Source organism: Antennarius striatus, chromosome 20 (genome assembly GCF_040054535.1).
Source record: "Antennarius striatus isolate MH-2024 chromosome 20, ASM4005453v1, whole genome shotgun sequence".
In the NCBI taxonomy this organism is placed as follows: Eukaryota; Metazoa; Chordata; class Actinopteri; order Lophiiformes; family Antennariidae; genus Antennarius; species Antennarius striatus.
In genome coordinates, this window is record NC_090795.1 from 2174756 (window position 1) to 2201655 (window position 26900).

At 44.3% G+C, this 26900-nt stretch overlaps 1 protein-coding gene across 1 annotated transcript in view; it reads left to right on the forward strand.

The window, feature by feature from the left end:
* The window catches only part of LOC137614184 (cadherin-6-like), a 50725-nt gene that overhangs the window by 19358 nt on the left and 4467 nt on the right, over positions 1–26900 (forward strand). Inside the window, exons 2-11 of the mRNA XM_068343818.1 lie at positions 2060–2454; positions 10951–11245; positions 13639–13758; positions 17176–17343; positions 18697–18884; positions 22691–22944; positions 24611–24747; positions 25458–25579; positions 25861–25978; positions 26220–26471. Of these exons, the coding sequence (XP_068199919.1) occupies positions 2218–2454; positions 10951–11245; positions 13639–13758; positions 17176–17343; positions 18697–18884; positions 22691–22944; positions 24611–24747; positions 25458–25579; positions 25861–25978; positions 26220–26471 (1891 nt within the window). The 5' untranslated portion in view covers positions 2060–2217. The remainder of the gene's footprint in view (positions 1–2059; positions 2455–10950; positions 11246–13638; positions 13759–17175; positions 17344–18696; positions 18885–22690; positions 22945–24610; positions 24748–25457; positions 25580–25860; positions 25979–26219; positions 26472–26900) is intronic.

Sequence of the window (26900 nt, forward strand, 5' to 3'; positions counted from 1 at the left end):
TTCCTCCTCCTCCTCCACCACCTCCATCCCGCAATGTTCCCTCTTGTTCTGCTTCTTTCTCACATTTGCCAAAGCATTCTGCGCCGGCCTTCAGAGAGAGAGAGAGAGAGATTGAGGAAAAGGGGAAGGATGGGCGATCTGTCAGACGGGAAGCGGCGCTGTTCCGATGCCCACATCAAGGCCTTTTTCTCTGCGGTTTGCAAACAGTCATTTTGTTTTGTATCTTTGCACTGATCTTAAGGTAATAAACTGGGGTTGACATTGCCCTGGGTCTCCATTGGCATTCTGCTGGGCCTGATAACAAAGTGTGCTGAAGCAGATTGTTGGGAAAGATAGAACATAGAGCCTCGAACACTATTAGATGTTGATTCAGAGGCTTAATGCAGATAAAGCAGCGCTACACATGCTGTACAAGCGGTAAGCCCATACGTCAATGTGTAATATTTCTAATCTGATATTTATCACATTGGGCGGCACTCTGCCTGCCTATCAATCCAGTGACTGACATTCAACATACAGCAGGCGTGTGCTCATGAATGCATATCGGGGACTTGTGGAAGTCGTTCACGTACCGTCAGAGTTTTTTAACGTCTGCTCTCCAGATTATCGGCGTCAAGTGGCTTCAGAAGGGAGCGTTTATTTACACCCGTGTCCGTTTGGAGGTGGATTTAGGTAGAACTACGCAGCAGCTCTTACGTAAATCTTGGTAGGAGGATGTAGCATGGGCCAAGAGAGAGATATTGTTTTCAGTTTTATTTAACCCTGCAAAAATCTACTTTTCCCTCAACTACGCATAAAGTTGACCTTAAACTTTGCGGATGGGATGCGACCGGAGGTGTTTGCACACCTGAGTTCCTAGAAGTGAGTTTATTATGAAAGAAAAAACCCCTGAAAAGTTTAAAAAAAATCTGTGAAAAAGAAAGAAAAGAAAAACTTTCAATTGTAAAATCAGTAGAGGGAAATGATCAATCACATTTACACTGCACTCCGGGAAAATTTGAGTTTCTTTACTCAAGTGCTTCCAGTTGATGCAGCTTTTATCTTATTTTTTCTTCGCTATATAACATTTTAGAGGAAAATTCTTGATTTCTGTTTATTTCTTCACATTTATCTGACAACCGCTTTTCAAATTGAGAGTTTTACAATTGCCAATAATTTGCCAAACGACAAATGAAATAAGCTAAATCCTAACCATTTGCAACTTTTAATTGCTGACGATATGACATACAGTCGAAAACATGAGAAATTCTGCTGCTGCCAACTGACGCGATATTCATGCGCAACTGTGAGACTTTAATTTTAATCATAGGACTACATTCTATTTTAAGGTTCTTGGCATGCAAAAATTGAATGGTTTTTTTTTTTGCTGTTGTTGTTTTTATAAAAACAACTTTCACGCAGCGCCGCTGTAGAAGAAGCCTCTGAACACGAAGTAACACATTTCTAATAATGTTAATATCTGTGCAGCCTTGAGTGGAAAAACTGAGCAGATAACTGTCATTTGCATCCCTTTGATAGTTTAAGCGCAATCACAATGAAATATGTTGCTGTCTTAAAAGTGTAATGTTCACATTAAAAGTGTTGATACTTGTGTAATTTGACAGCTAAAGCATGCAGGAGATCTCAGTCCTCCTTCCATCGACGTGCAAACGGGAAAACTGAAATTTAAAAAAGAGAAAATCAAACGACTGCATCAAGGATGTACAGTAGATTAAATAATTTACAAGCTCGTGTCCGGAGTGAAAAACAACGTTTGTGTCGTAAATGGGGTGAACCGATTTCACTTGAACAGGTGTTTTCATTGTTTGTTTATTGGGTGTATGTTTTATTCACTGTATTATCGTGTTTCATGTTTAATTTGTGATGAATTCTGGGATTTTACACACAATTTCTTGCTCTAAGCCAGTTTTAAAAAGAACATTAAAAAAAAACTGAACTCAAAAGTTGGCCTTGACTACAGAAGATTAAAAATAAATTAAAAAAAAGCAAGGCCCAGTAGCAAATGGAACCCCCCCGCCTTCATCGTATTGACTCTTATTTTTCTGTTTACCTGTTCCAGGTCCAGCGTGCGCCCCCCCCCCCCATGTAAATCCGAGGATTGTTTTTTACTTCACCAGATGACATCATGAGGACGGCCCCATTACTCTGACCAACCACCACCGGACACAGACCGCCGAAGGGGGGGGAGAAGACAGAAGGGTCGGGGGTGGCGTGGCCATGGATAGAAGGAAAGTTTGCGTGCTGATGGCGTTATGGGTCATGGCCCACCTCAGCTCTCCAGGGTGTGGCCTCAGGGCCCTGCGAAGGACTACAGGGGGGCGGAGGGGTTCCGCGGGGCTGACGGGGCAGGACGCCAACGGAGTTCCCCTCAGGCGCTCCAAAAGAGGCTGGATGTGGAACCAGTTCTTTTTGTTGGAGGAGTACACCGGGACAGACATGCAGTATGTCGGAAAGGTATCTGTTCTGTAACGCACACCTGTACATATATTAGTCCAGATCCTGGTCTGGTCTAATTACTGGAAGTCCGTGGCTGTTTTCCTCTGATTTCGCTCAGGGCAGGAAACAGAAACATAACGTAAAGCTGCTGCGGACCAAAAAAAACCTTATAATAAAGGTTATTCTTGATTGATCAGCAAACGCAAACAGTATAGATAACGATCATCAGGGTATTCTTCAAGGTAAAACAACATGTTTGATAGGTCATTAGCAAAAGCAGATCCCACTCGTGTGGGAGTGTTTGACTTCCAGGCTTAAAGACATTTATTCAAGATGTGCGGCTGATATTTCAGAATTAATTCATGCCTCTTCCTGTCGTATCCGGTAACGAGGAAGTGATTCAACGGGTTATTAAATGTGTTGTTTTTACCTTGAAAATGTTCCTTCGTATTGTCACTATTCATCGTGTTTTCGGTCGAATATTAATGAGGAAGCAGTGGAATAATAAGGATTTGTCACATTCTCTGTGTTTATTCCTCTTTAACGACCCACAGCTTTGAGATTTGAGCTTCCCTGAGTGTAACATCAGAGGAAAATGTCAGTCTGCAAATGCATCCATCAAATTAGTTTGGATGCTTTGAGACCAGAATAGCTCGCATTAATAAAAAAAAATGGTTAGTAGTAATACCATCAACACTCAGAATCCTATTTAACACATGTACACATGGAGAATCAGTGTTGTTTGATGCGTTTGAGGCTACTACCTTATACAAAACCAAGGTGACGTTGGCGTTTGTGTGAGATTAATGAGTAAATTCTGAAAAGAGAAGCATAAAGAGCAATGACAGCGATGTTGTCAACAAAACAAAAGCAATAATTTCCATTTATATTCCAATTATTTGCTTTTAAACACAGTGCGTTGAAGTCACAGGTTTAGGTATACCCCCATTCCGTCTCCCATTCCTTCCTCTGGGATTCTATTTCCTTCATTTTCCAAACAGCACAACTCGAGCGTCACGCAAGCCGACGTTTGAATCGTTGCTATTTTTGGATGTTTAAAATTGCCTCCTTATAGACCGTCTGGTCGATGCATATTTATAAAGACAAGAGTTTTATTATTGAATCCCCAAATGAATGCACATTTCATTCACGTCAGTCAAAAAAATGGAGAAAAAAAAATGGAATACATGATTTAGGGGAAGTTTAGTTTTGTCGCAGAACCAGAAAGAACCCTGTTTGTGTTGTTGTTGTTTTTTTTGTTGTGTGACAAATTTGTAGGTCGTATAATTATTTCCACTGCAGATTCGCGCTCAATGAGATGCTTCGTTCACGAGTGCATCGCGCCATCTCTGCTCGTCCGAGAATCACCCTGTCATGAGATACCAGACCTGACGTGACTCTCTGATCTGCTGAGGCTCAAGGATTGGCCTCCCCATGCAGTCATCCTCAGGCTTTGTTTGCTGTTGGCTGTCCGACATATTTTGCGCTTACTGTCAGCTCCCTGACTTCTTGAGCGATGTCTATTTCACTCACATCAAACCATCACAAAAAGAAGCGGTTCTTGCCTTACGGTGAAATATGACTTCCTCTTTGAAGGACTTATTTGTTCAACAATGTGAAATCAGAATGTTGACCTCGATAACATTTGGGGGGGGGTGCATGAGAACACGGGGCCGAATCGTGCTCGCTTTACATACTGGCAGAGCGGAAGTCAAGATATCGCTCTCGTCTTCGAAAGCTACTGTAATTGAGGAGATTGTGAAGCGTCGTCGCAAGGTCAGGACAACCGATGAGGGAAGAAAGGCCGTTTTGTGCGAGGACTTGAATGGCGGGGGGGGGGGGTGGCTAGCGCTTTGCATTCCCGTCATGTGTCCGCGGAGGATAGAGCCATCCACCCCAAATGAGATTCTGGCGACATACGTCCTCCCCCGAGCGAGGGGTTGACTTTCAGACCCCCGGCCCTAAAAGGATTACTCCGCTCTCCATGGCACGAGGCGAGCAAATATGAGATAGAGCTAAAAAGTTTGAGCAACAAAGAATGAATGAAGATCAAACGTAAGTACAAGCGTGATCAAACCACTTTGTCTTCAGAGAGAGTCGTGATTGATGTTCCACTCTCCTTTTAGCTTGTAAAAGGACTAATAGCAGAAGAAGAATGGATTATCGGAGGGTGGTATATACTTAGAGAGCCAAAAGCTGAGGCCCTAAGAGCCCCTCTCCTGAAGATGCCATTAAGGGATCAACCTTTGAGTACCACACTTAATCATGACTCCGAGGGCTTGTTGTTTCCTCCCCAAGCACATGCAGCTCGGAAAGCCTTTTCCTTTGTCGTCTCGCTAGCCGGTCGTCACATAGGATAGCAGTACGTACGTCTTATCTGATTTCAATTACTGTTTGTTAATTGCCAGATAGTGTACGTGTGATGAATGAGCCTCGAAATGGGGATGAATTTGCGAGAGAGAGAGAGTGGCGCACATTGGTTCGAAGTCAAGAACCGCCATCTGTATCCTCAGGTGGAGTCCGTGTTCTCGCATTGTTGGCGGTTTGAACAAAAAAAAAAAAAGCTTATGAGAGGAAGGGAAGGCCTTTGTCATTACAATTGACATCATGGCAACAACAGAAAGTGGAACAAAAAAAAAACACTTTTGCTCACGCAGAAGGGGAAAAAATGAATTGGAAATAACACAATGGCAGGTTATTATAAGCAAGGGAGCAGCTCTTGACACACAGTAAAAGATAGAATGATGAAACTGCACTTGAATTACAGCATCCCGTCTCCAGTTGTTTCGTAAACTCAATCTCCGCCGGTTGCTTTTTTTTTTTTTTTTTTCTTTCTCTCTCCTTCCCTCCCCCCTTTTGCACGATTGCATTATCGAGTTGTGAAGTGCGAACAAATGAAAGTTTAATCTTTTCCTGAACAAGCGGAACAAAAGCGGTTGGAACAGGAAGGAATTAACAGAAGTGATCGAGACAAGGGGGGGAGAAAAAAGCCGACTCTGGCAGTGTCTTCTCTGGGAGCTGGGTGGCTCTAATCTTGCTAATCTTGCTGTATTGGCCAATGATTTTTTTTTTCTTCCTGCAGGAGGCGAATTGCACAGTGCCTCTCATTAGCAGGCAAGCTGCATACAGGCCTCGAAGGGCCTGGGCTGTCACTGGGGGAAGAGAATGTTTGTTTATTTCATTATTTCTTACTTTACCAAAGGGCACATATCCACTGAAAATGGTTAATGGCCTGTGGTTTAGGAGTGTTTGTGCTGTACTATCATATCTCATAAAGTATTTACAGCCCCTGATAGGCCCCAGTGGTTCTAGGCCTGGTGGGTAGACTCTTCAACGTAGTCCCTAGCAAGTAAGCAATGTTCCCAGCATGCGAAACAAACACAAAATCAGGCACGCGAGGCCTGCAACGCTCCGGTAATAGGCTGGAAATCAGATGAAAGGAAGAGGCAAATAAACACAGACATGCTTCCTGGTCCAGAATGAGTCAGCGGCGGAGCTACCTCGGGGAAAGGACTGCAGCGTCTTATGGCGGCGGGATGGAAAAGATGCAGGGATTTGTGTGTTTTTCCATTGGGGTTATAGGGGGATTTGGTCCCTGTTCATCACCCCACCCCCACCCATTTACCAGCTGCTCACCTTGGCAAACACATGTAGAGTTTGCGGTATGCCTGAGCTCGCGCCATGCCAAAACCCCTTGTGCTCTCCAGCAGCGACGTGGAGCGTGCACTGGCAATGTTTGTTGATTAGGTGATAAGTTCCCTACTCGAGCTCTGGGAGGGGGCGACTTCAATTATATCCGTCTCCTTCGCAGCAATTGGAAAGGGTGTGATGAGGTCATGTGGCGACGAGGCTAGGCAAACATCTGTCTGACAAGGGGCGAAGCAATGTCAGAGCGAGATACGCCGGCGTCACCGAAGCACCTGACGATCGTCTCCTGTTGGTTTTGTCAGGGTGAGATTAATTGGCTTTTTATTATCAGACATTCACACCCTTTCTCTTTTTTATGGGTTGGGAGAAGTTTTATTCAAATGAATAGCCAAGTAGGTGAATTAAAAGCAACAATATTCCTATGCGAAATCTGATTCAAAAGTAATACTAGAATCAATTTGAGAGTCGTTGTACAAGGGATTATTTTTTTGGGGGAGTAGGGAGGATGAAAATCCTCTGGATTTCCAGAAACAAAAAGTGAACACATGACATCAGCGTCCTCTCGCTGCTCCGGCCCTGCAGCAAAGCGGATGCAAACTGTTCAGAATCAACCGTAATTAAAAGATAACGGGCTGGAAATTATGCAGAGGGCAAAAAAAACAAAACACACAGAAAAAAAACAAAAAGATGTCAGATGTCCACACCAGAGAAACACTATATATGTCAAAAGACACTTCACCTTTAAGCCTGACCACATATCTGAAGTTTACACTTCAGCGGACATTTGATAGGCTATTTCTGTGCTTCGTCTGAGGCTACCATCTGGCCACCCTAGAAGGCAGCCAGTTCTCGACAGGCCAGGATACAAGCCCTTAAAGGCTAACTGGCTAATTGCCCTTAGCAGCCCACTTCCAGTCCCATCTTTCTGGCCTAACTTGAGTGAAGCACAAATGGCGGCCAGATCGAGTGTGCAATAACATTTGCTACACTTGAAGCTGATTAATTTCACAAACAAAGACGGGCCGGCTTGCGGGTTCTTGCACACAGATGTCTGATGAGTACCACTTAATTTCTCAGCCTCTTCAAAATACAAGATGAAGGACATGGGAATAGAAATACATATCTTCTACTCTGGAAAATGCCAACCATTGGACATATTGTTGTGTCATAGATGGCTACTTGAATGGAAGCTTTTGTCGACGATAAAGTAATTAAATCCCTGATCGTGAAAACATCCCCTTTAGTCATTTTTTTTTTGGCTGTCTTTTTTTTTTTGACACTTTAAAGTGTTTTGTAGAAAGTGAGCATATTTCAATCCATTTCCAATGCAAAAACCACTTTCTTTCCCACTTGTCTTTTGAAATCAAGTTTTTTTTTTATCATCTTGAGTGCCGCAACTTTCCTAGCTCTATTTTGTTGTTTTTATAAACCACTTTCTGTGTTGCAAACAAGTTCAAATAAATTAAAAAGGCCCGCCAAACAATTTTATGCTCACCAGCTAATGGGAAAATGCGCCCACTTTGAAGTAGTTTGCAGTAGAGCATTAGCCTTGTTTTAAATAATAAAGATTTGCGAAAAGACCATAATGTGTAAATGGGTGAAACTAAAAGCTTGATTTTACTGTCGTATCGGTTGCTGATTGTTTTAGCTTCCGATAAATCGGTAGAAACAGTAGCAGATAGCACAGATCGTTCCAGGGGTTAAAAAAAAAATACTGTGTGAAGCAGTCCCAGAAGTGCTAGTATTATTAGCCGTAGCGTCATGTGCTCTGAAGTTTTTTTTTACAATTTGGTACCATAGGAGGGCAGAGGAGAAAAGGCTAGCTATCGATGCGCCAGAGCGTCCTGGTGGCCATACTGACTGCACATGTGGCTTTCCTTTCTCCCCCCTGTGACAGTTTAATTGTATTTTCAATATAAATTGATCAAACAGCCATTGTGAAAGCACGTTGGGCTGCCACATTGATTTCTGAGAGGGGACTTTCTCTCCACCACCCTTCTCTTAATTTGAGTGGAAGGGCAGCAGTAAATTTTCCTTGCAAGTAAGGTGGGCAACTGGGAGGGACGGGGTCACTGCAATAGGAAGAGTCTGAATGGCCTTGTAACACCCTTTTGGGGGGATGGAGGGGAGGAAGTCTTCATAGGCACAAGATCTCTCTGTTTCCATAGAAATGCAAGCATATGTCACGCTGTCTATCTCAGATCTCAGCCCAAAGGAGTGGACTCAATAGTTATTAACCGAATTGCCGTGCTGGCAGAGATAGGCAGCTTGATAGACAATCATAGAAAAGGACATTGCAGCTATAACAGCAGGGGAAAGATAATAACATTGAAGGGGATTGTTTTCAGCCAACTGAGTTTCTGTTTGGAAGAACATACTGTAAAGGAGAACAGAAAATAAATTTGAAAAGAAAAGGACAGTCTCTTGGCTTGGTTAGACAGAGGGTATAAGAAGAAAAAAAAAAAAAAAAAAGGGAAGTTGTTTTGACCAGAATTCAAGTCGGTTAATGAAACAGTGCTTTAGTGGAGATCCGGAGATGCAAAAGAATAAAATCCTGCAAACACTTGACTGGCTCTTTGAGACAGACATAGAAAGGAATGAAAACAGTCATTTCTAACAGCATTCAAGCAGGCGAACAAAATAGTGTTAAAGATGCTAATCCACAAAGCTGTTCGTCTCACACGCGCCAAGCTTTCGCACTGATAAAACAGCATGAATTAGTAAAGCTCCGAGCACCTGGGATGAAAAGCTTTTTAATATATGATGAGAAGGGAGACTTTGCAATGTGCTTCCCATGTGACCCGGCTGCGACACACAATATCCCCGCTCAGTCTGTCCAACGGCGAAGCCAAGAAACGCTTCTAGACGCCACGGCGGCTCACACTCCATGGGAAATACAAGCAAACCTTGGTTTTGGAACGCTTTAGACGTCGAACAAATCGAAATTCGAACAAAAAATTCAGAATTTTCTTGTCTTAGAAGTCAAACAAAATGTGGAAGTCGAACACGAAACGAACGCGTTTTTGGGGGGCGACCGTGGCTCAGTGGTATCGCGGGTCGTCCAATGATTCTAGTTCGGCGGTTCAATTCTCGCTCCTGCAGAATATGAACGAGGAGTGAATGAATAATGGATCCAATGTAAAGCGTCTTTGAGTGTCAAGAAAAGCGCTATATAAATCAAATGCATTATTATTATTATTATTATTATTATTATTATTATTATTATTGTGATTTCTCACCGCCAAGCGCCAGAAAAAGGCCAGAAAAGTTGAGAGAAAACTTAACGGTAATGTGCTTTTTATTTTAGTTTACTGTATTCAATAATTTTTCACTTAATTTGCGTTCCATTGCCTCTGGTACGAGTTACGGTAACTTCTGTCCAAAAGACGACGGTAACTCGTACCTTAGGCTAACCTGATTACGTCTTTCTTTCTCGTGTTTGCTTCTTTCTTTTACCTTTCTTTGATATGTTTCATTACTATACAATTTGATAGATAAATGACATTATGATATAACATATTACGTTGAAAAAAGGTAGTTTTCTAGCGTCATTTCTCGCGGATTAAGACCATTTACATTATTTGTACTGGGGAAAATGAATTTGGAATTGGAACAAATCGCTATTGGAACAGCCTTCAGGGACGAATTGTGGTCGGAAACCGAGGTTTGCCTGTACGCAGCAAAGTCAAGCATTCCGGTTAGCAAAGTGGCGGTAGCATTCCGGAATTACACGAGGGTGACCACTACAGTGCCCTTTTGCCTGCTTCCCCCCCTCCTTTAATTATCACCATGTCCTCGGCTATTAAAGAAGAGGAGGAAAGATAGTAAGCATGGAAGCAGTGGACAGGCTTGTGATGAGTTCTCTGAGATAAATATGTTGGGAGGGGGTGGGGGGGATTTGCCGGCGGAATTAAAATGTCAGCGCATGCTAAGCTGTGGTTCATGCAAGAAAAAATAAAAAAATGAAACAAGAGTTGGAGAGGAAAATATTAAGGAGAAGCCGCGCAGACGAGCGGCATGTTGGGAACGCATTGGAACATTGGCTGGCGGCGAGGACTCCAACCCACTTGTGTTCTGTTTTACAGTGAAAATGCCACCGTGGCCCCCGTGGTAAGAAGCTCCGATGACAACCTGTATGTAACACCCCCCCCCCCCCCATTTTAAATGCTTCTAGCTGCGTCTGCTTCCCCCTTGGTTGGCAGGGGATGTGAGTTTCACGAGGAAGAGGTGAAGCCACGTCAAGAAGCGAGTGACAGTTTACCAAAGATGATATGAATCAGTTGAATAACACCAAACGCTCTTATCAAAAGCTGTCAGTGTTTCTTTGCCAAGGCCCCCACTCTCCCCCCAAGAATAGTCAAGATCGCTGATACGTTGCACGGCGAATCAGAAATACTTAAGTGGGAAAAAAAAGAAAAAGAAGCTGCGATTCCGCTGTGAAATTTCATTATGTTGACATCTTTGGTACAAAGTGCTCTGACGCCGATGTTTTCCTTTTGCTCCGCACCAACCCGGAGATCATCTGTCAATCACGCCGTCATATCCATGTGTTATTCTCGAGCTTTGTGCATTGGAAGCGTCTGTGGCTATTTCTGCTCGTGCTAACCGTGAGACACCTCCCTGGAAAAAAAAAACCTAGCAGATACTTGATGCTGCATGAAAGCAAATGTGGAACCAGATTTGGAGATTAGCAACAGAAAACATTCATTCATTAACCTTTTTAATTGCTTATCCGCACTTTCGCGGGTCACAGGGGGTTGCTGGGGCCTATTCCAGCGAATTTACGAGTAAGAAGTGGGGGGACACTCCAGTCACAACGCCATTTTTTTTAAGCTTAAAAAAAGTTGTTGTCTTTTATTCCCGCAGCTTCACTCGGATGCAGATCGAGGAGACGGAAGCGTCAGATACGTACTGATGGGGGAGGGAGCGGGGACCCTTTTCAAGATAGACGAGAACTCGGGGGACATCCACGCCACCAAGAGGCTGGACAGGGAGGAGAAAGCCTACTACATACTCAGCGCCAAAGCCGTCAACCGCTACACCAACGACGCGCTGGAGGGTCAGTCCGAGTTCATCATCAAGATCCACGACATCAACGACAACGAACCCCGATTCACCAAGAACCCCTACACGGCCAGGGTGGCCGAGATGTCCGACATCGGTACGTTTATTTCATAATATATTGTGATTTCATTGCATCATTTGAATATTGCAGTTAATTTTGTTGGTAATGATTGTTTTTACCCTTCATTTTCTCATATTTGGTGCTTTCTTTGGTCGTTGAAATTGTGTTTCTGCAGAATTTGACGTCAGTCGAGGCTAAAATGTCTCCATGATGGAGTTATTTTTCGTTTGTGCTCATTTCATCCACAGTGCAAGGGGCATTTTTATTAAAAATCTTCACTTGTCAGGGTCTCAACATGATGTCATTGCCTCGATATAGGAATATTTTAAATTTCGTGTAACCTGCTGGCTACCTCTGGGATACAGCAGTTCTGCCCCCGCGGGGAAACAAACGAGTTAATAACGTCGAAAACAAACAAAAAAAATGACTTGCAGATAAGCGACAAACTGACGTCTTTTGTGTGTGTGCAGGTACAGAAAATAACGATTAATGTTGTACAATCACATCCATTGATCATGAAACAGACGGCGATTGTGCTCTCACGCAAATGACGGTGTTGTGTGAGGAGTCGGATGAAAAGGATTACGATTCAAATGGGATAAAGGCATTCTAATGTGCCAGTCTTACTGGATCAATGGGACTTTATCAATCATAATAACGATGCAGGCTCAACAAAGAGCCCCCCCGACTAATTAATTGAGAGACTAGGAGCTGCTTTATGAGCGGATAATAAACAAGGTAAAGCGTGTCTGTGATGGCTACAGCCCTGCTTGCAGATAATCTTTTAAATACAGCATTGTATCCTATTAAAACACTATTTAATTTACTCTCCAGCCATCGGAAACTGAATAATTGCAGATTTCGTCTCTGCAGCTTCCAGAGCTTCCATTTGCTGGTTTACTATTATGATTCCTTCTTGTCATTCTACTCTGAATTAAACTTTAATTCAACCGTGCACTTTGTGTCTCTGGCACTCAGTCTAAAAGTACATTCTGGGCCTCATGAATATAGATCAACAATATAAAAAGGTTTCCAATCAATATTGGCATGAAAACATGGATTGAACTCTCTGTTCTGGCCGTCGATGCTGATGCTGATGCTGATGCTGATGCTGCTGCAGCTTCGGGGACGGAGGGACATGTGACAGAGTTGTCACTCGGTTCGGTAACCTCCAGAGAGAGGCCGCCACTTATCTAAGGGCGAGCACAGGTGCCCATGGCAACAACCGAGGTGTGATGTCACCGCTTGGCAGAGCATGTGTTCACGAGTGACTGCGTCAAGACACTGCCCCTTTAAATGTGACATCCACTCGGAGTTTTTATTCTAGTCTCTTGGCTCTGACGTCCGTTTGGTCAGGGGGTGACTTTGACGCATCCTTTTCTTTGACAGCTGAAGGATTATACTTGTGGTAATCTACTGTCCCTTCAGATAAAAAAAAATAAAAAACATAATTATTCCTGGCATTGATTGTCAGAAAAACCCTTTTTCTCCAAAAGCTTAAAGTCAAGCAATGAGATGGCTGATGTGGATCAGTGATATTTCTCTAAAAAAGCCGACGTGTCAGGAAAGCCTCTTTGAGTCTAATTCCCTAGTTAAAGGTATTAGTGATCAAGGTTCGCTGAACTTTCTCAAGAATCTTTCCCAAACTGTCACTTGCACCAAATCAGACATCCGTGGTCTTTTTCTTTTTATTTCTTTCTGTCTCTAGTTTGGCTTTTTTGGGGGGGGGTTTTCTTTTGATTTTGCAGCATCCGTTACGGATCCCGTTCAGGAAACTCCGTTCCTCAGATCACCACCGACATCGAATTAGACAAGTTTCACAGGGTCGTTATCACGTTGTATCGCACCCGTTCTATATTTATACCACTTTGCCATTAAATATTTCTACTCAATTAATTTTCTACTGCATGTAATGAGGCAACACTTTGGCCCCGCAAGGCGCCATTTGGGGAGGTAGCACTTGGCTAACTGTTTCTCCCTTTTGTTTGTCTGAAATAGGGTTTCAGCTTCGCTCTCTGGAAGAGAAAACAGATCACTGGTGTTCGCCTGCTATCAGATATTTGGTTTCTTAGACACTCCAGATCTGTGGATACACTAATAGGCTTCTAAGGGGCTTCCTAAGAGGCGGCATCGGTGCCGGCTGCATGCTCAGAGAGATATACTTAGAAAAAGATACATTAGGATTTATCGATTACCTGCGAAAATCAATCACGTGTAAGGGTATAAGTGGACCGAAAGAATAAAGATGGGTGTTGGTAATGCAAGGGGACAGAAATGATCATTCACATTCTGCATGAGCGTGATTAGAAGAGGAGCAGACACCCCATCAGAAGGTGCATCAGCTTTAACCAATTATCCAGCAGGCAATTTTCAGCAGGATTGAAGAGTTGATCTAAATCATTGTCATGAATCGTCTCCCCCCCCTACAGGGACCTCGGTAATTCAGGTGACGGCAACGGATGCGGACGATGCCACGTACGGGAACAGCGCCAAGGTGGTGTACAGCATCCTGGAGGGTCAGCCGTACTTCTCCGTCGACCCGGAAACCGGTCAGTGATGATGTGATCCGGAAAAAAAATCCAGCGTGTTTTTGTTGTCCCGCCTCCTTCGTTTATGAAATTTTAGATGATACAGTGGTTCCTCTACTTACGAACGTCTCTACTTACGAACTTTTCTACTTATGAAACGCCTCAACAGGAAAATATTGCCTCTAGTTACGAAAGAAATTTCGACTTACGTAAGGTAAAAATACAGTATGGGCTGATACTCGCAGCTCCCACAGGTTCCATTGCCATTGGCTATTACCTAGCATCCTGGCATCCCATTGGCTCAGAGGGACCTCTGTGTGGAGCTAGATCGGTGTCTATGCAGCGTCCTCGTCTTTCAGCCCTCGACCCATGACGTGTTCTGATAGTTTTACGTAAATATATTAACTTTTAGAGTATTCACTATGGACCCCAAGAAAGTGACGGAGAAAAGAGGAAAAGAAAAGAAGAAGAAAAGTTTTTTGTCCGTACAAACAAAGGAAGAGATGATAGAAAAGCCTGAAAAAGGGATGCGTTTGGTTGATCTCTCCAAAGAATATGGCCGTAATGCATCTACAATCACCACGTTATTAAAACAAAAGGAAGTTTAAGGAGTTTAAGGCGTCGCGTGGGTGGTTGGAGAAGTTCAGAAGGAGGACTGGAATTCACTCTGTTGTTCATGGGGGGGCAAGAGGGCATGAACAAAAGAGGGCAAAAAACAATGAGGACAGCAGTTAAAAGATAAATGACCGTCATTATTATTCTTTATTCTTTGTTTTTTACGTTATGCACAACTCTCATTTATTGTGTAATAATCTAATTGTAACATGTATTTGTTACATGTTTTGATGCATTTTTATGCTTTATAAAACATTTATGTCTGAATTTTGGGGGGCTTGGAGCGGATTAGGGTATTTGCATGGAAAACGCGTCTCTACTTACGTAATGTTCTACTTACGAAATTTCTTCCAGAACCAGTTAATTTCGGAAGTAGAGGTACCACTGTATTATGTGATAAAATATCCATTTGGTTGATTTTTAAGAGTTTTTCAACCTGATTTTCCTGCTGAACTCTTTAAATCCAAAGCATGGCCTCATATTCATGAGAGCTGGGACTCTGGGGCTTCACAAGAGAAGCACGTCGCAAGAAAAAATCTCCATTTTCCTCCATTTCTCTTTAAAAAAAACCCAACGTCAGCATGGCTGTTTTTCTTAGGAATAATATATAAAACTTAAAGACGATGGCCTGTAGCTCCAAACGTCAAACGAGCTGATTTTTTTGTTCGATCAAACATATTTTCACTTCAAAATCCTGTGAAGAAAATAACTTTTTTCCAGAGCAGCAGTCATTGAGATCTTTTTCTGCTTAGCTGCAAGGGAAACGCGATCACAGGAGTGAGTCAGAAAACCTCATTTTTAGTCCTTTAGAATCAAAAGATAAGCTTTCTTTTTCTTTTTGATGACTAGTTTCCACTAAAATTTAAGAAATCCATCAGAAAAAAAAAAAAAAAAAAACCCCAACATTATAATTGCCTCCCTTCTTGCTCTGCTGTGGTCATGTAGGATGTAGCTTTATGACGAGAATCTCCAATGCTAATGCCCTCTCCATCTCCCAAACCCAACTTGACAACCTTCGCACGTAGGTGATCATTCTGGGAAATGTAAATCACAAAACCAGAAGCAGAAATAGAAAAAAACAAGTTGATCTTTGGTTGGAAATTAAATTTTTTTTAAAAAAACTAACTCGACTCAACTGGACCAAAAATACCAACACTCCCCCCCCCCCATTTGCTTCATGACAGGTGAATGGATTTATCTAATAGCCGCTTGCTCGTTTTTAATCATTAATGTGCGCTTTTGGAACGCACCCGCGTTTCTTTCGCTTAAACAAAAGGGAGACAACAACAACAAAAAAAAATCCATTTGCAGATTAGCGGCGGGATTAGCAGTAATATGGTTTATCCCACATGTGGTATGTAAGCTGACATCCCTCCTTACACAAAAGACATGCCTGGACATCGCATTTATAAGCAGGATTTGTTTCTCCTTTCCTCCTGAATCGTAATCATTTAAACGGTGACAAAGGTAGATGGAAGTGGCGCCGCCGCCATCGATAGCGCCGCCATCGTCCGTCAGATGTATTTCACGGCGTTGCAAAGGGAAAGGAAGAGGTTGCATTTTGTTGTTTTGGGGGTTTTTTTGACACTCAAAGCAAAGGGAGGAAGAAAAGAGCGAGTCGCTAGGCCTTTTTTTTTTTTTTTTTTTGAACGTCAGCCTCTCCGTCTTCATTATTGTTTGATTTCCAGTGTCTCGTCTATCCGGGCTGAGAAGCTGTGAAGTTTGTCAAGGCAGTTTATTTAGGGTGAAATGTCTTTTTTTATTTTTCATCTTTATTCTCCCACTTCAACCCTCCCCCATCCATCCATCCCTCCTCCTCCTCCTTCACCTGGTTCTTATTTATGATGCTTCAAATTCAGAAATGCGAAATAGCAGACAGGATTTAATACCGGCGCTGATGGGAGATGGGAGCGCACCTTTTTTTGAATGCGATGCCAATTACAGCTTCACTCCGTCTCTGTCCTGACTCCAAACTAGAGATCTGACGTGTCGGAGCAGCAGAAGTAAAGCAAAACCGCTCGGCAACATGAAAAGGCTCCGACGTCAGGAGTTCTTCATTCCAAAAGAGAAGATAAATGGCGCCGGATGAATTCCAACGCCACGTTTGGAAAAAAATTAAAGCGATGGCGCGGTCGTTGGGGTTGATTGGCCCCTCGGTCCACTTAGTGGTTACATCCAAGCCGAACATGGAGCCGTGACCTTTTTTCGTGATAAAATATACTTCATGTTGTGCACACATCATGACGCATTGAGCGCCGACCGTGGTCTTCATCGGTTAGTCCTTCGTTCTCCTGATGAAGCGCTTCACCCACCATCCAGTTCATAGAATTTTATATTCTAAAGGGACGGAAAAACGGGCGTGGTCGCCTCGTCGTTGGGAAGTCGCCAGCATCCTCCGCCCCCTGGGTCAGATCCGCCCCTAGCTCCTCCCCCTTTCCCCTCCCTGACTCCACCCTTTTGTTCCTCCCTAAAGATGCATGAATTATTTAAATAAAATTGGTTTTAGTGTAGTTTTATTTGAAAAGGGGACAATGCGATGTCATCAAACACATGATTGGTTAAAAAAAGACAGAATTAGCCAGAATTAACTAGTTTTCATCTGTCGTGAAATACATCTACAATATAGTGAAAATATACATATTCAAACACTTACTGTACATTTAAAAGCGAATAAGACGTCACAAATATCAACATAAAATTTAATCAATTAATAGTAATGTAATAAATGATAAATGATCAATTAATAGTAATGTAATAAATGATAAATGATCAATTAATAGTAATGTAATAAATAATGGGGATGAATGTGTGTTTTTTGCTCAGGCCTGATCAAGACAGCTCTGCCTGGCATGGACAGAGAAGTGAAGGAGAACTACCAGGTTGTGATCCAGGCTAAAGACATGGCCGGACAGATGGGGGGGCTCTCGGGAACCACCACTGTCAACATCGCCCTCTCTGATGTCAACGACAACCCGCCGCGGTTCACCAAGAGTGAGTACAGCCTTCTGGATACCCCCCCCACCACACACACACACACACACACACAACCCCCACACACACTCGATTGACCGATGCAAACTCATGGCTGCGCTCGTCGGCACGCGGCCGTGCCAGGCTGGCGGTCCCGCCCCCCCCCATCTGGTGTCAGTTTCAAAATGAATTTGGATTATTGCAAGGGAGCTCTGGAGGGGGGGGGGGGTGTGCGACGGAGGCGGGCCTCTTAAAGGCAGTGAATAATTAAATATAGAGCCATATGACAGAGCAAAGGGTCCAGCAAAGTGCATCAGATCAGCCCCGTAATCCCTATTAAATGAAGAGTACATTCGCTGAGCTTTATCTCCCCCCCTGCCCCCCACCCCGCCTGCTTTGTCTCTCGCTCTCTGTTAAGTCTTTATTTTGTTCTGCCTTGACTTTACTTTTCCCTCCTTTTTTTGTTCGGCCAATGAATGAGCAGCGGCGGTGGGATGGAGGAGGCGATGGGAAGAGGAAGAGACGTTGTAATGGGACACCCGGAGTGATGCTAACCGATGCTAAATACCTGTTAGCCCAGGAAAAACCTCCTCCTCGTCTTCCAGCGATGCGACCGACTCAGCCAACCCCCACACCCCCCCCTGCATGTCCGGCTATTTATTTAAGCACACCAAGATACAGCTTGATCCCGACGGGCAAGCCATCAATTTTGTGGCCCACCCCGGAAAAAACCTGGAAATCATCTCACATATAAAAAAAAAAAGAAGAAAAAAAAAGAAGCAATTAATTCATGTGGAGAAAATTGCCCCCCTCCCCCAGAAAAATTTATGTTTCGCCCTAAAGTCGCAGTCGATTCCTGCTTGAAATGAAATACCGCTTGACAGCGTACGAATCGCTCCACAGCTGATCTACAAATGTTTCAGCGCTAAACCCCCCCCCCCCACTTGCCTCACCCCATCCCCTTCCCTTTGCCGCGCTCTCTCTGATTGGCTGTGACTCACTCTTTCCCTGACTCGCGCCTCTTGCGCTCTCGCTCTATGACTCACCCGCTTACACTCCTTCTTGTCTTCCCTAACAGGGTCATGGGGAGATAGCGGGGGCTTGTGATGCCGGCTGGGGGCCAGGGTTGTTGTTTTTTTTGTCTGTTTTTGTGAATTAATCTTCCATTCCAGGGCTTTCCTTTGCTTTTTTTAAAAATTTCGATTAAAACCTTTAAAAAAAGAAGCATTGCTTTACATCTGTCATTCATGTGACCTTCTTGACCTCTTACACACTTCCTGTCTGTCGCTTTTTTGTTTTGTTTTTTCCTTTCTCATTTTCTCCACTCGACAAACCATCAAATCACAAAAGATTCAAATCTTTTTTGCTCCGCAGCCCTCTACGAGTTCAGGGTACCCGAGTCCATCGAGCCCGGGTCCACGGTGGGGGTCATCCGGGCCATGGACGCCGACATTGGCGAGAACGCCGAGATGGACTACAGGATCATCGGGAGTGACGGTCCAGGCATGTTTGACGTAGCCACCAACAGGAGCACGCAGGAGGGCGTCATCATCCTGAGGAAGGTGAGGCTACCTCCGTTAGCATCTGGCTAGCATTCTAACTGTTTATACAAGGGAGCGAAACCTCACATGATTTAAGTTAGACAGTCTTTAAAGCACAAAACTGTCTTCCTTCCATGAGCAGAGGTGACCTAAGGGGTCAGGGTTGCCTGAGAAAAAGGTCAAAGTTTGAAGTCAGACAAAGTCAATACTTAAAGGGCATTTCTCTCAAAGCCTTAAATATATACTCTAAGAGCTAAAAAATTTAAATAAAATCAAAAATGAGACAAAAAAAAGGTTTCACCTCAAACCAAGAATCCAAAACACCTCGATTTCAAAACAGTCTTGTACGTTAGTGGTCCCCAACCCCTGTTGTGGGACCAGTACCGGTCCATGGGTTAACTGGTGAATTCTCTCCATATATGTCTATGAGTCACTCTTGACGGAGATGCTTGCCTCGGTCACATGACCACCTTCTTAAAGGGGCCGCCCCAGCCGCCAACACAGAATACATTACCGCTAAAAACCGAAACTGCCCACGCTAACAGAACCAACAAGAAACACACGCTGGTGTGACGTTACGAGGACGCTGCTAATAAAGTTGATACAAACTGGATTCACTTTTATTATTATAGTTAGAATAAAGCAGCTTTTATGCTGGTTTTATTTTGTTGTGTTTATCCGTCACACCTTAGAGGACGGTCTGGGAACATTTTGTCTGACATGTTTCTTAAGGTGCTTAACTCGCTTCAATCCTCCCAAAGTCAGGTTAATTCTATTCCGATCGGGGGGGGAGGGGGGTGACGTTTGGATGACCCAATGAAAGCTCCCGATCAGACTTTGATTGAGACTACCAGGTGGTCGGGGTCGAGCCGGCGGACGGGTCCAGGTGGGTTTACCTCTGGGCGATGACAGATGAGTCTCAGCAGATGGAGAACGAGCATATTTAAAAGTTTGGCAGGTGAAAGATGATTGGTCCATGGAGAACAAATGGGGGGGGGGGGGGCAACGAGTCACTTGGGAGTGAAGATCACCCCGTGATGTCACTGGTGACAGGCGTCTTCTTTGAAACATGTTGGTGGATTCTAAAAGACAAAAGGTTCAATCCCATTTTTTTTCCCCACGGCATCCCTTTGTTTTTGGGACCGGGGGGGGGGGGGGGTCACTCGCCACTCGCCATCAAAAAAAAAAATAAAAAATCCATACCATGACCTTGTTTTTGATGAACGATGGTGTTCAGGGCTCACATGGGTGACAAATGTGTTGGGCTGTTTCACATTAAGAGCCGTCCTTTGTTTGCGTGTGTTGAAAAAAAGCCTCCGCGTGACGCGGCACGTGTTTCCCGTTAGTCCTCTCGTGTGCGGAGGAAACCGGAATGCAACACGGATGGATGGCTCCCCCAATGGAATGATGTCCGCCGTCAAAAATTTAAGAAATGGGGTTCGATTTTATGGCAGTCATAAGGATAATAAATGGAACGAGACCAGCCTTTTTTTTTTTCTTTTTTTTTAGCATCAAGCACGTCTAGATGTTATCCTGGAATTATTGCGAACTCCAAACGCCAATTTCTGGTGTAAATTGATGACCGTTTACATGACAACCGTTATTGGGACGTTCGTTTACACCCAAACAGCATTTTGAGGCCTGAAACGCCAACGGTCGAAGCGCAGGTTCGTCTGCAAAATGAATTTTTTTTTGTTTGTTTTGGAAACAAGAATGGAAAAAGTTTGCCGTTTCCATGTAAACGGGGCTTAAAGAGCAAAAAGCGTTACCGTTTTACCCCCCCGTTTTTTCCGGGGGGCTTTTTTCCATTTAGCATTGCTTGAACATCCTTGACTGCATTCAAGTTTACAATTTCTCATTCAACCGGAAAAGAAAAAATAAGAATGGAGGAAGCTACACAATGAACTGCGCTCGATAAAGCAGCAGAAACTTTTTATTTCCATATGCTCTGATGGCCAGAAGACGGACAGAAGAAGAAGAAGAAGCTACATGTGTTTTGAATGAGGTTCATCCTTCCTCTCCGATGAGAGCGAACCAGAAATATCGACGCTGCGTATGGATTGTGGCGTTCAGCGGTGCGCTGCGGTCTGTTTCCGATGTATTCCACAGAATCTAGCAGATGCCTTTTCAAGCGCCTCTTTTGCAAGCCTCCGATCGATCACGCCATCATTAAGTGGAGAATGACATAATTGCCTTTTTGTAGCTGTGGTGATGGTGTAGTGGATGTAGTTTGTGGGCTGGCTATGTGTAGGGGAGTGAGCGTGCCCTCATTCCGAACCTACTAATTAAATGGGCTTGTCAAGTGGGGGAGTGTGTCCCGTCTCCGCTCGCATCAGTCACATCGGCTCGCCGTCTCCTCACCCGCCTCACAAAGAAGGAGCGGAAAAATCACCGCGGCTTCAGAAAAAAAACGCTTTTCCCGTGCTGATTTCTCGAGTTTCTCATTGGCAGTCACCAACCCAGGCATCCTTTTAAATGTATATTCCTGCAATTATTTCCATCAATCGGTGATATCTTTGGTGGCTACATAAAAAAAAAATACAATAAACAGCCTTTAAAACCAGAAAAGAAAAACAGAAAATGCGGCCAGTGGAGCAGGAATCGGGCTACTAATCATCCGGCGGTCCATAAATTACAGGATGCGAGAGCGGCGTACGGAAGATGCGGGATTATATGGCATCATAGATGAAGAAAAATTACACAGCTGTTTCCTTTTAAGTTAACAAATAGGCAAAATGAAAGTCTGCAAATCATCTGGAAAAATCTGGAAAAAAAACAAAAAAAAATTAAATCACCCAATTTACTGGCAGAGCCGCAAAAGTGAACCGACGATGGATCGGATGTCGTCGTATCATCAGGATGATCACCGTTTTCATTTTTAAAAATTAAAAACGATATGCTTGATGTTACATAATGGTTTTTTTTATTTATTTCAGATTCACTTTTTTTTAACTAATGACTTAAAAAGTTTAGTAACTTCCAAAACCAAACATAATGATGTCATCATCGTCAGAAAACCCATTATTTATTTGTCTTTCAATTCCCCATTTTTCATCGTGAAGACTTATGATCCATCGCATTTTCTGTTACTTATTCACTAATTTGAAGCTCTGATCTCTTCATTTAACAAAAAAAAAATAAGAAAGCGAACAGATGTTACCCAGCGAACAACAGAGACGAGTTTGATTGATCGTTTTATCGACTGCGACAGGAACGAGGAAATTAAGTTGAAAAAGCACAAACGTTGGAGAAGTTGTTGTGCGAGACAAAAGCGGAAAAGAAAAATATGCATATTACGCCCCACTAAAACGATAAATACTCTTTCGTCCAATCAGAATCCTCAGTTGGGGAAGTTTTGTTTTTTTTGTGTTCATCATCTGTGAAACCGCTGTGAGCTGTTTTTGTACATCAATACGACCAAAGTGTTTTCATGTTAGCTCTTCCATCATAATACCACACCAGTCAGATAATTCAGGATGTGCCGGCTGTTGAATGAAAGGCCCCAAAAAGGCCTGATCCTGATGCAGCTGCCAATCAAAAGTCTTCTTAGCGTCCTTGAACGAGGCACCCAGCCGCTCATTAGACGACGCTCTGGAATGGATTGTCAGTTTAATGAATAAAATCCTAATCTGACCTGAAATTAAATGTGGCAGGATGCTCTCAATGGAGATTAGTTTTTCCCTTTCCCCCCTCCCCAACAAACTCAAAAGCTGAACGTGTTTCTGCATGCAGATGAATGTTTAGCGCTAAAGAGCTACGAGGAAAAACAAAAACAAGCGTCCAAAAGCGTCGCTCTTCCTTCCTTTCTTTCTTTCTTGTCCCCGCAGCCTCTAGACTTCGAGAGGAAGCGTCAGTACAGCCTCCGGATCCAGGTGGAGAACTCCCACATCAACCCCCGCTTCTTCTCCGTTGGCCCCTTCAGGGACGAGGCCAGCGTCAAGATCGTGGTGGAGGACGTGGACGAGCCGCCGGTGTTCGAGCGCGGCAGCTACGTCATGGAGGTGAAGGAGAACGCCGCCAAGAACACCACCGTCGGCTCCGTCAGCGCCTCGGATCCCGACGACAAGAACAGCCTCGTCAGGTACGTCGACGACACCCCGCATTTAAGACGTAATATCAAAAAGTAAACCAATAGCGTCATAATTAGCATTTATATGCTCCAAATGTCCTGGTTGGGAGTCTTCGATCAAGAGGAAGTCATGACAGCGAGGTGAACCTTCCACTCCGTCTCAAAGACTTTCATTTTTATGACGCACTAAGGGAGTTGGCTCTCAAGGTTGAAGTTCTGCCACTTTATTGCAGGTGTCAAATATGATATCATTCTCTTTTATCACCCATCATCAAGGAGGTAGCTACCCCGTGGCATTTAAAGCCACACAGTGGAGAAGGACCCAGGAAGCCTAAGGGCTGCCTGAGATGAGGAAGTCACCCAGACGCTTATCTTTATTAGCTCCACAACATGGAGAAGTACCGCAGTCCATCCTCTGCCAAGGACGGGGCGTGGGGTTAGCTCCGCGTCCAATCAGGACCCTGCAAATGTCTTATCGACCAAATGTATAAAACGAAACAAACACAAAAAAAAATTCAAAGTTTTTCGTACTTGAAATTATTTGTTTTGTTATCCGGGTTGATCTGAACGCGTCCGACTCTGAAGAGACTTTTATTTGTTCTTTAATGAAGTGTTTTAGTGCTTCTTTAGGGCAAAAACAAACAATGAAAACCTTTCAATAAAACAGCACGGAAGTGAAATCCCAGAACAAAAGTATCTCAAACTTAAAACCGACCTAAAATGAACGTTTGACGTCTATTTTTGACCCTTGACCTTTGCGACTGACCTACATACGACTAGTAAAAACAGATAAAGCATAAACCTGCGTGCTAGATTCCTCTTCCTGTTAGATCCGCTCCAAGAAAAAAAACTCTAAAGACCTCCTTTTTAGGGAACCCAACCCTCTGTGTCCTTCGGTCGGCCCCCCCCTCATCCGGCTGCCCCGCCTCCAACTGCTGAGCGCAGCATTTCAGACGCCCCGGTCAGGAGGACGCGGCGCGCTGTCATCACGGAGCCATTAATCAGGTTAAGCTCAGGCAGCTGAATTATTGGGAATATTAGAAAAGCAATTAGTAAAGCCCCCGGCTGATGCAGATTTAACGAGGGTAGAGTTACTGTCGGACCGGCGGGGCGGGCGGACACGAGGAGGGAGTGTCTCCTAGATAAAGACACTAAAAGGGTAGATGTTGGAGAACAGGCAGGGAGGGGCCGGGGGGGGGGGGCTTCAGAGTCTCCCCTCGGGGGTCTCCTCCTTCGTTCACCAGGCCTCCTGATGCCGGCCGCTCCATTAATCACCCTGATGGATCGCGTTAGTCTGGGAGGTAGAAAAACACAACGCCACTGGATAACCTGTTGGCTGGTGTGTGTGTGTGTGTGTGTGTGTGTGCGCGTGTGTGTGTGTGTGCACGCTACTGCAAATGCTAGCATCTTGCTCAAAAGCTGCAAAGGCCAAGCATGGAAACTTTTAGTTGGGTTGGTGCAGATCTGTTTCAGTACTTCCTGCCCACCGGATCCCCTCTAAACACACCAGTTGTCAATTTATTCAAGTCACGCCCGCGGATGCGAGTTCTTTGCACCCCTGGGAACGTCTGAGCGCCGCATCCCGCGCCGTAGGGAACACAACGCACCTCCTCACAGCCAGGAAACACCAGGCTAAAAGCCGATTCCCGTGTGTGTGTGTGTGTGTTTTTGAACGCAGGTACACCATCGATCGGCGCACGGACATGGACAGAGTGTTCAACATCCACGCGGGGAACGGGTCCGTGTACATCCTGAGGGATCTGGACCGGGAGGAGAACGCCTGGCACAACATCTCCGTCATCGCCACGGAGTTCAGTGAGTGCAGAGAAACTGTGTCTGTCGGGGGAAAGTCTGTGGAAGCCAAGCCGACTCAACCGGTTCCGTTGGTGTCTGTTAACCCCCGCCTGAGCGGCATTACCCTGCCGGGGGTTTAGTAAGAATCAATACTAGATAAACTTTTTATTCCGACTCAAACGAACCAGAAGCTTCTTAATTTGATGCAAACTCAACCCTTCCGTCGTGATTCGTATCAGCCTCCATCGCTTCTCCAGAAAGTCCTATTTCCTCGGCTTTTACATTCGTCATGGCAACATAGACTCGTGTTCCCATCACTTATCTCCTGCAAAACACAATTATTGATCTCAACCTCTAATTAATTTTGCTCTCTCTTTAGTTTTATTTGTCGTTTTGTCATTTCAGCAGCGCTTCTTCACTGAAAGCCCGAATGGAAGGAAAATAGGATGACTTTTATTTTGTCAGCTCTATACAGGAAACACATTGTCATCACGGTTTATCACGTATTAATGCATCATCACACACATGGATGAAAAAAAAAATAGCATTTAAAAATTTTTTTTTTAAAATGATTAAAAAAATGGAAATATCACAATTCAACCACCACATTTTGTAACTTTACAATGTTGGGATGACTTTTTTGCTCACCTTTATGAATATGGGTTACTTCCTTATCACAGGTACAGAAACCATTAGCCTAAACTCATTGTGTTCTCTTCTTGGTCTCCTAGGCAACCCACGACAGATCAGCCGCGTCCCCGTTTACATCAGGGTGCTGGACGTCAACGACAACGCGCCGACATTTGCCACCAATTACGAGACGTTCGTGTGCGAGAACGCAAAGGCTAATCAGGTTGGTACCGGGGGGCCAATCACGAAGCAGTCGTCATGGTTTCACCTCGACCCCCCCCTCCCCTGATATGTTGGCTGAGGATGTAATTAGTAGAGTTCAGAGAGAACTTGTAAATCTGTCACGTGTGTGAAGTGTTACCAAACGGGCGGGATAACTACCATAAAACACTTTTTTTTTTCCTTCAGGCCTATAAATAAATCCAGAGAGTATAAAAAAAAAAGGATGACGTTTTTCAACTGGTAAAGGTCGACTAACTCAAACTATGACTTTTTTTATTATAGAGGATACAAACCGTGAGCGCCACCGACCCCGACGAGCCCCTCGGAGGACACAGGTTCTTCTTCAGCCTCGCTCAGGACGTTGGCGGGAAGGCCAACTTCTCTGTCCGCGATAACAAAGGTAATCCCTTCATCGTCAGACCGGCCTCGGGTGTAATGTTTCCATAAGGCACTTACATCTGTTGTTAAGCGTAACCACATTTAATGTTGCTCTGGAACCTGATGCGATTTGTCGTTTTTCATCCCGCTCGCACTAAAAGCACGTCCCGCGGAGCAAATGAAATCTGCAGCGGAGTTGATTGAAATATTCATTCAGGTTATCGATCGCCGCTCGCTAACCGAGTTCCCTGGCTGTTTTTCAGACAACACGGCCTGGATCCTCACCCGCAGGAACGGCTACAACAGCCTGCAGAAGAGCGTCTACCACGTGCCGGTGGTCATTTCCGACGGGGAGTTCCCCATGCAGAGCAGCACCAGCACCTTGACCGTCAGGGTGTGCACCTGCGACCGCGAGGGCAACATGAAACTCTGCAACGCCGAGGCGCTCACGGCCAGGGCGGGGCTCAGCACGGGAGCCCTGGTGGCCATTTTGCTTTGCGTCATCATCCTGCTCAGTGAGTGTAACAAAACCAGGTTTGATTCCGATGCCACGGCGCTTTTTCGCAAAATATTTGTTTTTCAATTTTATCTTCATTTGAGCGGCTGATTTAAAGATTTCCTCAACCGCTGCTGGAGGGATTTCCACGAAGGCGAGTCACCTCTTGCAAGGTGTTAAGGAGACAGATTTGTATTTCAGTCCTTAATGTGATTCATGGCTTCCTGTGGGCGGGTAATTCTAGCAGTGACCACAGCTGACATGTTAATTTGATTTGAACAGAAAAGATCTACAGCGTCTCAGCTGGGGGAATGGAGCATTTGGCTTTATTGCACCACAACTTTATGCTTTAGAATCAAAAGAATAACAACACTTTCACACAGATGTGGCTTTGTCAGCTTCCTATAAGTCCTGCACAGACGCATCAGGCATGGCTGAATTCATGCAA